Source organism: Rosa chinensis, chromosome 3 (assembly GCF_002994745.2).
Source record: "Rosa chinensis cultivar Old Blush chromosome 3, RchiOBHm-V2, whole genome shotgun sequence".
In the NCBI taxonomy this organism is placed as follows: Eukaryota; Viridiplantae; Streptophyta; class Magnoliopsida; order Rosales; family Rosaceae; genus Rosa; species Rosa chinensis.
The window spans coordinates 8602463-8616236 of record NC_037090.1 but is presented as its reverse complement, the minus strand read 5'-3'; the positions used below and the strand labels follow the sequence as shown (position 1 = coordinate 8616236).

Genomic DNA, 13774 nt, shown 5'->3' with positions numbered 1-13774 from the left:
TTGCTTATCATGGAGATTGTAATTTAACACATATTTCTTTTCGGGGGAATGACAACAAACCCCATGACTCCTTGATTGTTAATATAAGAGCATCTCCAACAGTAGAATTTATTTTTTAGTTAAATTTAGCTAAACTTGTGAATTATAGCTATTGATTTAACAATGTTGCTCCATCAATGATAGCTATTTGTAAGTGATATATTATGTTTCATTGAATCGTAAACTGACATGTGGACAAAAGAGGAGAGAGAAATATAACTTTTGCTTTAGCTATGTAGGATTTTCTAGCTAAATATAGCTAGCCAATTTAGCTAAAGTTAAATATAGCTAAGCTATAGCTAGTCTGTTGGAGCTGAATTTTGCTTCAAAAATAGTTAAATATAGCTAAAAATTAAATTTAGCTACTCTGTTGGAGATGCTCTAAGCTTCTGTGCCACAAGGGTTTCGGCAGTGGACCACGATATTTGGTTTCTGGACACAGTAGCCATATTTGAGTGTTGCGCGCACGACTATTTGGGGCATTTGTGATTTGTTTTAAAGGATTAGGGGAAATTGTGTTATGTAACAGAGATATTTTTTTTTTAATGTAAAAGAGACTAATTGCTTTGGGTTGTGTTTAGTGCTAGCTTATAAGTACTAAAATAAGGCCCTGTTTGAGATTGTTTCATTTTTAAAAAAATTAGTTTTTTATCTGAAATTTTAGATTTTATTTTTGAGATATTTTCACAAATAGTGTATGAAGTATGAATGATTCTACAGTTTGGTGTATAAACTTTGAAAACTAACAGATTGGTGTATGAACTTTGTATTTCAACATCATTTTGGTATATCAGGTTAACACCGTTAAGTTTTTGCATGCAAATGTTAATGGAAAAGTTTTTTTTTTAACTGTTCTAGGGGATATTTAACGGAAAAGTTAACGGTGTACACTAAAGTAAAAGATTTGAGCAAAGTTGGTATACTATTGTGATATATATATGAAAGTTGGTATACCAAAGTGTAGAAATGACAATAGTTGGTGCATAGTTTGTGATGTTTTCCCTTTATTTTTTGAATAGAAGTTGATTGTTATTCAATAAATCAACAGCCAATTGGCCATAGCTTACAAAGCCTACATAAGCAATCCGGCAAGAAAATCCAGTAAAACATATCCAAGCTAAAACAAACTAATTAAAATAACTGAGAAGCTCACATTTACGCAAGTCTCCCCAAGCATAAGAAAGTTTCGTCTCCTACGGAACTAGCCCTCACCTGCCAGTCACGCAATTGTGGTACAAGCAAGAAACTAGAAACGTCATAGAAGACTCATAGAAACTTAATCACACCCAAACAGGCTTAAGACCCTAAGCAAAGCAACTAAACAATAGCTAGCTCCTTCCCTTGCGAGTTGGAGCTGATATTTGCACCAGCATTGTTACCTTCAACTTTCTCATTGCTCAAAGTACGCCTATGAAATTTTAGATTTTATTGTGTTTAGTAAATAAATAAAAAATAGTTTTAATTAAAAGTTATAAGTCACTTGTATCAAATTCTCGATGTAACCTAAAGGTTACTTTTAGAAGCTGGTTTCGATCAAAATACGCTCTCAAGTTGTTTTATGTACTAATAGCATTTTTAAAAGGTTGTTTACCAAACACGAAATTATTTTAATTCACAACTGATTATTCTCACAACACAGCAGTAGTAGTTTTTTTTTTTTTTTTTTTAAGTCACAGTAATATGAAACTAACCCTAAATGGTACACGTTAATATCGATTTTTCTTCCCATCCTCGTTACCTTGCATAAACTAGAATACAATTTTTGGTTGTCTCTAGATAAGACCAGCGAAGTCTATTGATTTAACCTCTTCTTCTTCCTCTAAAACCTACGTTCTTCTTCTTTCTCCAAGCATAGTACGTGCTTTCTTCCTTAATCTGAAGCTCGAGATATGCTTTTCTTTATCTAATCTTCAATTTCTCCGTGATAGTCTTTGTTATGGTATGATTTGTGTAAATTTCTCAATTTTTGTTGAATTGGAGTATGGATTGAATGGAAGAAAAAGAGAGCGAGGAGATTACATGTCCCAGTTTATCCCAATTCTATCACTTTATAATTTCGCGACACCTGTCTTCTCACTAACAGAAAGTTAACAGAGATAACGTTTCATTTAACCAAAAAAAAAGAAGTGTTGACAATGCTGTAACCCTATATCGGTGAGTTGTGACTTGTTGGTTCACTAACCTAACTAACACTGTAGAGGTCACGGGTTCAAATCTCACTGACATCAGGGATGGGGTAGGGTGGGAGTTACATTGTCGTCCAGAGTAAAAAAAAAAAAATTGTAACCCCATCGCTAACAAAGCTTCAAACCTTTAACTATGACTATCCAGAATTCTTATCACACCCACAACATATCTATATACATGGAAAGGAGAAGAGAATATCGAAAGTGTTGTGGATGAAATTCACAACGAAAATCCATTACAGATTTGATCGATCTATATCTCTTGCTCTGTTTTCTGGGAAGTGCATTTAGGATTTTGATCTGAGTTGTGCAGCTTTCTGTTTTAGTTGAATCAAATTGATCAAATTAGTATAGACCCAATTCGATTCACTCATTTTTCTCATATGGGTATGTCTTAGATCTTCAAAATAGTTGGTGGGATCTATGTGATAAGCTGAGTGACAAAACTTTCCTTCTCAATCTTCTGTTCTTGATCTGAATAGTTACTGATCAGATCAATTTGTGCTTGTGGTCTTGTGGAGAGAAAGGAGTCGGATGACATGAACATCAAAAACCCAAGTGAAGGCTTATCGGAAGAAGGCCAGAAGAGGACTTCTTTCGATAGCAGTACCTCCAAAACCCCTTTGTGGAGAGTGGGGCCGGTGTAGGTTTGATTACTGTGCGATAGTTTTTTTTTAGAGTTTTTTTTTCTTGGCCAAGTGATAGTGTTAACTCTTGTTGAGCCAAATGACACATGTCAAATTGTAATTCGTGGGACAGAGAGTTTGGGGAGTGTGGATTTCCTCCCAAAAAGAGACATTAAATCTGCGAGGGTCGATGAAATTTGTATGTTTGAAGCGTTGGATAAGGATATTTTTACAAACAGTGTATGAAGTATGGATGATTCTATAATTTGGTGTATGCTTGAATTTCAACATCATTTTGGTATATCAAGTTAACACCGTTAAATTTTTCCGTTAAATTGGACAATAAAATAAAAGATACCATGCAATTAAACAAAACAATCCCCAAAAAAAAAAACTAGCATTTCAATAATTTTTTGAAAGAATCTAGTATTTCATTTTGATCATTGATTTTTCTACTAACACTCGTTAGTTGTTCTTCTTCCTTTTTTGGACGATTATTGATATAATAGTTTATTATTATTTTTTTTGAAACGCTAGATAGTTTTTTTAATAAGTTCTTATGTTTTTCATCAGAAAGTTTTAATAGAGAATTTAATTTCTCTATCATTATTTCAGACATACAATTCTATTTGAGGCTTAAAGCAGGCTCTGATAATAACTTAGTCGGATCTAACCAATGCCCAAATAATCAAGATGTTTTTGTTCCTCTTCAAGAGATTCTTTAATAATTTTGATATCTTCTTCAACTTTGTAGATTCTTTCTAAATCCGGAAAATAATATTCCAATTTTTGGGAGTTTTTCTATCAAGCTTTGATCTAAAATCTTTTAGAGTTTTTAACCTTTTTCTTTCTTCTAACAATTCTTGGTTTGTTTCTCTGCAAAAAGTAAGCAGCTCTTTTCTAAACTTAACTGTTTACCTTCGAGTATTGATGATAGATCTAAAATTGCAATATGTCAAATAAACAAATTCAGAAGTATGGGCCTACTACGCTTTGCCAATTTTTTTTTTTTTTTTGGTAACTATTCTGGGGGATATTTAACAGAAAAGTTAACGGAGTACACTAAAGTGAAAGATTTGAGCAAACTTGGTAAAACATTGTGGTAGTTATGAAAGTTGGTATACTAAAGCGTAGAAATGTCAATAGTTGGTGCATGATTTGTGATGTTTTCCCCCTTGGATATTGTAGAATTGAATAGGGTTCATGAGGTTCAGCAATTTTTTTTTTTTATCAAGAAGAAACTTCATTAATAATGAACTAGTTACAATGATTTTGGGCAACATCTCTTACACAGAAATAGCAACTAGACTTCACACAGGAACTCTATAGACGGACTGAAGGAACCAAAGAGGCTCCGACTAAAAAAAACTTGCACAACAACTAAATGACATGGACACCAAGCGCAGAAGCAGTGAATCTTTGACACTCAACTTTGTCAACACTAACTGGCCAGTCAGAGTCCACCCGGCCTGCCTTTAATCGGTAAAATTTAGGTGAAGAAATGGTTTAGGTGACCAAAATTAGTGACCATTTATTACTCATATTTTATTATTTTTATATTTTATTGTATTAATTATGATTTGCATAACAACTTCTTATGGTTACATAAAGTTCATGAGAATCTTAATTTCTCATTCTATGAGAAAGAAAAAAAAAAAAAAAAATTGCGAACCAAATGAGGACTTACTGTACACCCAAAGCCGTGCATGTTTAGAAACTGAAATATATGGCCGGATTGATCTATGACTTAAGGTACAAGCTACTAGCATTTAACAAGGCCTTAAAAGATTTGCGCCGAAGTTTTGAATTCCTGGTAAGTGCTAACTACCCGTAACCAATCACCCATGAGTTTAAGAGCAAACTACTTTATATAAACAGCATCCCTAAGCCTCTTAGTCACCACTACTACTACTACTCTCTAAACACTTCGACTACTTGAACAGGTCTTGCTACCATTAACCACACAATACCAATGGCAAGCTCTGGAGTAGTTAAGGTGGTTTGCGTAGTGGTGTTGTTCATGGCGGCTCTGTTTTTGGGTGGCGCAAAAGCATTCTTACAATGCCCTAAATTAGTCGATGATCTGAAGCCATGCATTCCCTACCTCGAGGAAGGTGGGACTCCCATGGCGGTATGCTGCAACGGGATTAAGACCATCTACGACAAAGATCTGGCCACTCTCCAGGACATTGCTAAGTGTTTGGAGAAATTGATAACTGACGCATTCACCGGTACTTTTTCCAGACGTGCATCAGGGCTTCCCCGCATTTGCGGGATTCTAGGCTAAGTCCGTCGAAGATTAACCCTTCCTCCGACTGCAAAAAGGTATATCAAAATTCAAAAACGATAAATGAATCTCTTACATATATAAATTGTACATTCATGCATGTTAGTTTTGCTTATTACTTCTGTGATTCTGTTGCAGCATCAAGTGGGAGCTAGGTTTATGAATAAATGGGTGATTATATCGATAGCATGCTCAATTTCTTTTGCGGAATAAATGGTGTACGAAGGGAGAGTTGATCCACGATGGTTTCATTACGTGCATGTTACTATAATGGATTTCTCATTACGTGACTGCTACGTACGTCTAGATAACTTTCTTGCTAGTAGCCTAGCTATCATATTCGATTCGGTGTAATATTTGAATAAGATTTATGTCTCCTCCATATGTAGAAAATTTCCGTTCTAATAAATATATATAGTTTATTAGTTTTATTTCCACCGGCGGATCCACATAGTTGATGGGGAGGGTTCAAGCCCGCCCGAAAGTTTTGAAGAAAAAACATTTTCTATATATAGTATCAACAAAATGTTGTCGTCTTAATGTTGAAGCCCACTTGAAAATAATTAGGGACCAGTCTTCAGTCTCCTCTTTGTCCATTTCATTACTCATTAGAAATTGAGCACTCGTTTTCTTATTCTCTCACGTTTTTCACTCTCATTTCTATAGCCTATCAGTCACTGCTTGTTCTCTTTTAAATACTCTCACCTCCCACCATCCGTCGACGTCAATACATCCTTCTTACATTTGTACATAGTTGTACCGGAAAAAAAAAATTTGGGCCAAAAAAAAACACTTGAATATGTAGCCCTACCCCATTTTCAAATCCTAGATCCGCCACTGATTCAGATTATAGCTCAAACATGTTCTCTTTCGGAATAGTCAGCCTCAATCTCTGGTCCATCAACCATAAAAGAAATAGACTGAAACAAAATAAAATCCGACCAATTAAAGATGGTTTGGCTCAATTGGTTTATTAATTCCAACCTATGTAATTTTTAGAAATTTTTTTCTTTGTTCATACCTGGGAGGGACTAGTCTGTACCGGCAAGCCTCTTAAAAAATCCATAAATTATCTTTTTCCTAATAATAAATACCCAAAATTACAACAACAAAGATCTATACAAAACTAATCAAGGAGCAGTATATAGATAGGAGGGATGAAACTGCTAATAGGAGGGATATATATATATATATATATATATATATATATATATATATATATTAAGAAGTGAAATAAGGGCTAACCCCTTGCCCTTATTCAAAATTTTATTGATAAAAAGGAGGACGGACTAGGCCAAAACCACTCCTTGAAACAAAAATGAATACGGAAAGTACTTAGCAAACAAACATTAAGAAGCGGGGAACTAGGCTAATACCGCTCCTAATACAGCAGAGTGACAATGACAATAAAAATAAATGATACAAATTGGAACTCCAAGCAGGGACATAGCCAGGTTGCAAGTCAAGGGTGGGTTAATTTAAGGCTTGCTTACAAGAAATTTTTTTCTTTGTCGATAATAATTCAATAGATATTGAGACTAAATTTTAGAAGAAAGATTAATGGAGAATGTTGTAACTAAAGAAAAAAAGGGAGCATAAAATGTGGAAAGAGCAATGAAAAACAGACAACATTTGCATTTAAAAGAAGAAATTTTTAAGAAATACTAATAGAAAAGCAAAGGGAGGAGAAAATGGGGAAAGAGACAAAAAAAAAAGGAACTAAAGAAAGAAAATGATGCAAAAAAAAGTAGAAGAAAGATATGGGTTAATAACAAAGAACAGCCTAGGGGACTCGAGCCCATGTCAGAACTTTAGAAGGAGTTAAACAGCTTGTCACTTTGCCAACTGAACCAAAGCTTGTCACTTTGCCATAAACCCTAAAGTTAGAACCTTAATTAAATAGCACACTTATACTATCTAAAAGACTGGGGGAATTTTAGGTTGGGCAGTATCCCAATTAACCCTTCACTTGGCTTCGTCCCTGACTCCAAGTAAGAGCCCAAATTGACCAAACTAAAAGACCACTAGGTGAATCTATAGCTAGTACGCAAAGAAATATCATAACCAAACTAAGATCAAAGTGATCAAAGATGGAAGCGAAAGCCACCAAACTGAAGTTTCATGCAAAGCACCATAATTAGTCAATTTGTCTACTACTCCATTGTCTTCTCTATAGATGTGTGAAACATGAACATTCAGTTGCCGAGTTTGATGTAAGCAATTTAGCAAACGTCCCCGAATAGGCCAAGGTATGAGATTTGGGGAATGAAAATAGGTGAGCACTAGCATAGAATCCGTCAGAAAAATGAGATCAAATTGAAATCAAAATGAGTAAGAAAAAAATAATTACCATAACCCTAATCTGCTCATAACAATTGCAGTCAATGGCAGTGTCATTAAGGGATCAATGGGTCCGATACATCCCCTCGGTTTAAAAAATAAATCAATAAATAAACAATAACATTACATATTAGAGTTATCGTAAGTTTATGAAATTTTTGTTTTACCAAAAAAACTCATATAAATGTTAATTACCACTAAATTTTCCATTTTCTCGCCCACCTTAGGAATAATGTGTGACTAATAAACACTAGAAAAAACACACCTGATTGGTGTGAATAATAATAATATTAAAAAAAAAAAAAAGTGGAGAGTTTTCAAAAATGCACATAGTGAGAAGTTGTCTACAAAGAAGTGGATTTTTTTTCCTATTTTTTTTCAATTTTGATTTTGTTATTTACCTTATTATTACTTAATTAATTATTAAATATAATTTTGAATTAATATATTATGTAAAGATTCATATGTAATATCACACCCAATTTGACTAAAAAAGTCTCTTCTCTAACATATAATATAGATAATAATTTTTTTAAGGGTCCTTGACTCAAAGCCCCAAAATGAGATAAAATTATCCCACTTACCCCAGCAAGAGATTTTTGTTCTCACTTGCCCATTTTAAAACAAAATGACAATTTCGCCCTAAGCTAATTAATGAATTTACATCGTGCCATCGACCCAATCTGCATACGCGCTCTCTCTCACCTGAGTCACCTCGATCTCTCTCTCTCTCTCTCTCTCCCCAACTCAATCACCACGGCGAACGACTTCCGGCACCGACTGACCAAGACGATCTCGCCGGATATCCCTCCGCTCACTCTCACCTTGATCTCTCTCTCATATCTCTCTCACCACCGACTCCGACGCAGCCTCGCTTACTGCAAGTTTCCTGCTCCGACGACCAACCTGCTCCGCCTTCGTTTTCTTCTCCCACCGCCGATCAGGTCCTCGCAATCTTCTTCTTCTTCTTAATTCACTTCTTAATCCACTTATGCTTTCGAATCCATATGCTCGGCACCACCCAAATCTTCGCCATAGTCGGAGGTGGACCCGACCCGGCCTCCCCGACCAACAAGTCATGATCTGGGACGACCTCAAGTCCCTTGGGCATCCACGACATGTCGTTTCAGTTTGAGGTCAGGGTACTCAAGCTCCGGCATCGAATCGTCGTCGTTTTGAACAAGAAGATCATCGATTTGTTCATAGGTTGTAAAGAATCACAGTTGCGAACTTAGGGTCCGGTCCAGGTTCTACAACCGACGAAGAAGGGAGAAGACTGGGTGCCCAAATCAATTTCTAGTTTTTTTTTTTAAGCAACAGGACAGAAGGAAAGGAAAAAGGAAAAAAAAGTTTTGAATGTCTATTGCTCTCTAATTGACGTCTATTACCCCTCTATTAGAGGGCAATAGACGGCTATTGGGGGCAATAGACGTTTTGAATTTATGTAATCTCCTTGTTTTTTTTTCTGTAATCAAAGTTTTATTTGTCCAAATTTAGGGATATTAGTTCTCATTTTGGCAACTGAAAGTCCTACTAGGGGGTAATAGACGTCTAGTGGGGGGCAATACATGGCTGATGGTCGTCTATTGGGGGGCAATACATGGCTGATAGTCGTCTATTGGGGGCAAAAAAACTTTCCAGTGAGATTTTCAGTAAATTCCTGTGGGCGGCAGCCTGTGACCGGAATCCTGCGACCTGTGACCAGAATCCCGCAGCCAGTGACCGGATTCCGGCTGCCGGTGACCGGACTCCGGCGAAGTCTCCCATGGTTTCTCTCCCTTCTATTTTCTCTCTCTTTCTCTCTAAGTAACAAAGGGGTAAGGGTAAAATGGTATTAAAAAAAAAATAAAAAAAAAAAAAAAATCTTAATGGGGTATTAGGGAAGACCTCCTTAGAGTGTTTTGGGTAAGAGAGAATTAAAAAAACTTAATGGGGTTAGTGGGAAAAAAATCTCTAAAAATAATGTAAATGGACAAAACCCTTTTATTTAAAGTAGGTAACTCCATTCACTATGTGTGTCGCAGGCCTACCCATAAATACTAAACGGTAAATTGCAAACTTGCAATAATGTGATGGCAATATATCTAAAATTGGACATACATTCATGTGTGGTACAGTTATCAACCTGCCTGACCTCTTAATTGGTTCTCACTTTTTTTGTGTAATCATTTTGCGATTTAATAAACGTCCCTAGCTAAACCAATTATGATATTAATATGTCACTACACAAATGAGGACATATGGTTAGATAAAATTCAGTAGTTCCCAGATTTTTAGTCGAGGAGTAAATTATGCTACGTGCACACACAGTGTAGAAGTAATTTCCTTTCCCATATATGAATGTTTCTTGCTTCTGGAATGGTCTGGTCTATGAATTCAAGTACTGGAACTACTAGCATTTAACATGCTCAACCAATCTCCTTTGGAGATTTCAATTCTGCCAACTACCGATTTACCAATCACCATGAATACAGTGAGTAAATTATTCTATATAAGCCAGCATTCCCCTTCAACCATTCCACTCACCACTTCACTAGCTAGCTTCTATTCTCTAAACACTTGAGCAAGTTCTAGTATTTTGAAGCATATTACCTACAACGTGGGAATCGATGGCGTTCTCTAGAGTTCTGAAGGTGATTTGCTTGGTGGTGCTATCCGTGGCTGCACTGTGGTTTGGTGATGCGAAAGCAGCCATTACGTGCGGTCAGGTGGTGAATAAGCTGATGCCATGCGTTGCCTACGTCCAAAACGGTGGGACTCCCGCGGTGGGTTGCTGTAGCGGGATCAAGACCCTCTACGGCATGGCTCAAACCACCCCTGACCGCCAGAGCGTGTGCAACTGTTTGAAACAAGCAGTTGCCGGAATTCCGTACACCGGAGCTAACGCCGGTCTTGCTGCTGGCCTTCCCGGCAAGTGTGGTGTCAACCTTCCCTACAAGATCAACCCTTCTACTGACTGCAAAAGGTATCTATGAGCATCTTTTTACATGTTACTCAAAACAACTATACATCACACATTTTTAAATATATGCACAATGTCTTCTGCACTAATTTTTGCGATTGTCTTGTTGCAGCATCAAGTGAGAGCTAGCTAGGTTGCTGATGAAGCTCACCAGCTACTTTATTTCCTCTACAGGACCTTAGTGTGGCGTGAGAATAACGTGGTGGTTTAGTGCCTGATGTGCTTCAGTAGTATTACTGCTCCTAGCTAGTGATCTAGTATTGTCGTTTTTTCATCAGCTACTTGGTTGTAGCTAGCTTTCAAGTTCTAAAAGAGTGTGGTTGGATTAGGCCTATGTTAAATCAACCTACTTTCTTTGTTGGACTGGACTATGTCTAATATCTAATAAAGTAATTATTCACGGACTCTTTACATCCATTTGCTTGAGATGACTCCCGGCTACTAAATTAGCAAAACAAGAAATAACTACCAGCTCATCATAACTGACCCAAGGATTGAACTTGATCATATATAAGAAGGGGGGCCAAGATAGACATTTTTCTATAACAAATTAACTCAGCAATGAAGGCAGGCGATTATACATGTGGAGAAATTCTTGCATAGAGGCTGCCGCACCACGTGGCGGTGCGGCCCTCCAATCAGAGCAAATAAATTTTTTCCTCTCTTTTGAAATTATCCCTGATATTTAATGTGAAATATCCAAAATACCCCATGATTAGGTCGTTGCACTGCCACGTGATGTGAGTGTCGTACGGAAGTCTCTCTCCATACATGTGAATTATTAATGGCATGCACTCAATTATTATGCATGTTAGTGACCCATCTTTGTACTCATTAGATCCATGTAGGATTTGCATAAATCAATAGCATAAAATCTCTATTTCGAGGAGAAAAAATATCAATTATTTATGTTTGTATTTATGTACGTATGGATCTGATCCACTGTAACTGTAGTCTGTTACAAGCTTACGGTGATGCTTGTGCCCCAATAGGAAGGAGGAAAAGATTATGGACATGCAATTCAAATGGAGAAATTCTTGCGTAGGGGCACCCGCACCACGTGGCGGTGCGGCCCTCCAATCAGAAGAAATAAATTTTTCCTCTTTTCTGAAACTGCCCCTGATTTTTAATGTGAAATACCTAAAATACCTCCCTGCTTGGGCAAGGATTGGACCGCTGCACTGCCACATGGTGCGGGTGCCATACGTAAGTCTCTCTCATTCAGATATAGCCATTAATTGGAGCCTTAACGTGAACAAACAGTACGACTACCTAAATGACCCTACCTTCAGATTAAGACATATCCATTCCCAATGGAGTTGCTTGTATTAGTTTGTGTGTGTGTACTGGAAAAAAAAACAGAGAACAAATTAAAAAAAAATAGAAAAAAGAGTTAAAAAAAAAAGTAGGAATAAAAAAGAACAAATTAAAAAAATAGAGAAAAAAGAGTTAAAAAAGAAAAGAGAGTTTTTTTTTTGGGTCTATAAGGGTAAAATAGTCATTTTACTGTTAAAATAGTGACACGTCAGCAAGATAACAGACTTTTTAACGGAAAATTGACGGCATGGACGTTTTTGGTGAAATTGGAAAGTTCAGGGACTTTTTAGGTGAAATTGAAACGTCGAGACCCTATAAGTATAGGGAGTAAACAGTATTTTGTCCTTAATTTTTCAAAGGCTTGCCCAGAAAATTAAGCAAAAGAGTAGGGTTGCCTTAACTGGTTCAATAATAGTTAAAAACTACAACTTACTGTTAAACAGATTAGAGTTGTAGCAGGTGCTTGTATAACTTCACCGTTATCCCTTCAGATTTGTAGAGTTGTGGCAGTACTCTTAGATCAACCATTGGATACACGAGCCGGCCGTCACAAAGTGAACAAGGACATACGTCGTCGTACTAGCATGTCGATCATTATGCTCATATGATGATACCGTTTCAACGAAGAAATAACAATTGTATAAGTAAGTGATCGAACAACCATTACATCATTTAACACTAAAGTTAACCAAATCAGCCTTAGATTGTTGAGACTTCAAATCAAATCTCACGTTCGGAATTTCAATTTTAAATTTTTTTAACCATGTCATCATGAACTAAACAAAAATTTCAAAATGAGAGAAAAAGAATGAGGATCCTTATTTTACAATTTACGCTCTATGTTTCATTTTTTAGTAACTTAAAATTTTAAGAATTTTAATAAATAAATAAATAAATGTGAATTGTAAAATTGTGAAATTACTATGATTTAGTAAAACCATTTGCATTGGCCAAAAAGAAATTAATTAATTAGGGTAGCTCATAATTGCTCTTCGGAAAAGGGGCCCGCTTCTCTGTGGAGTCTAACATATATCAAGTGTATAACTATATATCTAGCCAACTATCTTGATAAAATTTAGTGTTTCTGATGACCTCTCTGGGTACGTCAGGCAGAATGCTATACCTCCTAGCGGGTACCAAGATAACTCCAAGACCCTGTCAAAGTGAACGCAAAACGTCAGATTTATAAACCGTACCAGACGGTTTATGCATCTCCAATGCCGAAGTCAGGTTCTATTTTTAATTTGACAGAGTAATAGTAAAGAAAGAAAAGTTATTACCCTTCTGAATGTGGTTAAGTTTAGCTTATGTACTCGAGCATGGGAAAGAAATTTCACATCTCCTCGATATGGGACGCAGGTCCACAGGCTGCAAGCTAATACATGCTTCTGGTGTGCACCTTGACTAGGCGCACTGGGCAGAATAGAGACCCGTATTGTCCCAGGTGCCGATCATTGTGAAGGTTGTCCAATTGGGTGTCAGGCCCGACCAGCGGTATGGCATGTAGGTGGTCCTGCGAGGAATCGGTGTTAGTATCAAACCTTGTGACAGTCAAGTATTTGTTGGTATGTACACTTAGTTTAAAAAATAACTATAAAATAAAAGGGTCAAGATCAATGGACACATTATTTAACACAATTTTTTACACTTCTTTAGAGCCCTTAGATGTAAAAGCGTTTAATGGTCCTGATTAATTCTCATAAATGACATGACATTTGACTTTTTTCCTATACCAAAAAAAAAAAAATAGAGATAAAGTAAAATTAGATTAAACTTTCTTAAAAAAAATTTAAAAAAAAAAAACTAAGAATGAGAGAGAAACATGATAAAAATCTAAACAAGAACTCCATATTCTAAAGAAGAGCCCTTTAATTCATTTATAAAAGAGGATCACAATTTTATTTACCTGGACCTCAAGTTCTTATGCCTATTACAATCAAGAATTGGATGCTTTATTTGATCAAAGTAATTTTTTTGGTGAAATACATAAATCCTGCATATCTGTTTTGTGATCCGT

At 36.3% G+C, this 13774-nt stretch overlaps 2 protein-coding genes across 2 annotated transcripts; both read left to right on the top strand.

Moving 5' to 3' along the window:
• Positions 1 to 4823: 4823 nt before the first annotated feature.
• Positions 4824 to 5138, top strand: LOC112194057 (non-specific lipid-transfer protein 3). The gene has a single exon (XM_024334318.1). The coding sequence runs from the start codon at positions 4824 to 4826 to the stop codon at positions 5136 to 5138; it is 315 nt and encodes a 104-aa protein (XP_024190086.1).
• Positions 5139 to 9996: 4858 nt separating this feature from the next.
• Positions 9997 to 10846, top strand: LOC112191673 (non-specific lipid-transfer protein 3). Its single transcript, XM_024331064.2, has 2 exons — positions 9997 to 10443; positions 10553 to 10846. The coding sequence occupies exons 1-2, from the start codon at positions 10088 to 10090 to the stop codon at positions 10560 to 10562; spliced, it is 366 nt and encodes a 121-aa protein (XP_024186832.1). The 5' UTR covers positions 9997 to 10087; the 3' UTR covers positions 10563 to 10846.
• The last annotated feature ends 2928 nt before the right edge of the window (positions 10847 to 13774 follow it).

Excerpts from the sequence above, each read along its gene's own strand:
- LOC112191673 (XM_024331064.2), top strand. The coding sequence starts at position 10,088 with ATGGCGTTCTCTAGAGTTCTGAAGGTGATTTGCTTGGTGGTGCTATCC.
- LOC112194057 (XM_024334318.1), top strand. The coding sequence starts at position 4,824 with ATGGCAAGCTCTGGAGTAGTTAAGGTGGTTTGCGTAGTGGTGTTGTTC.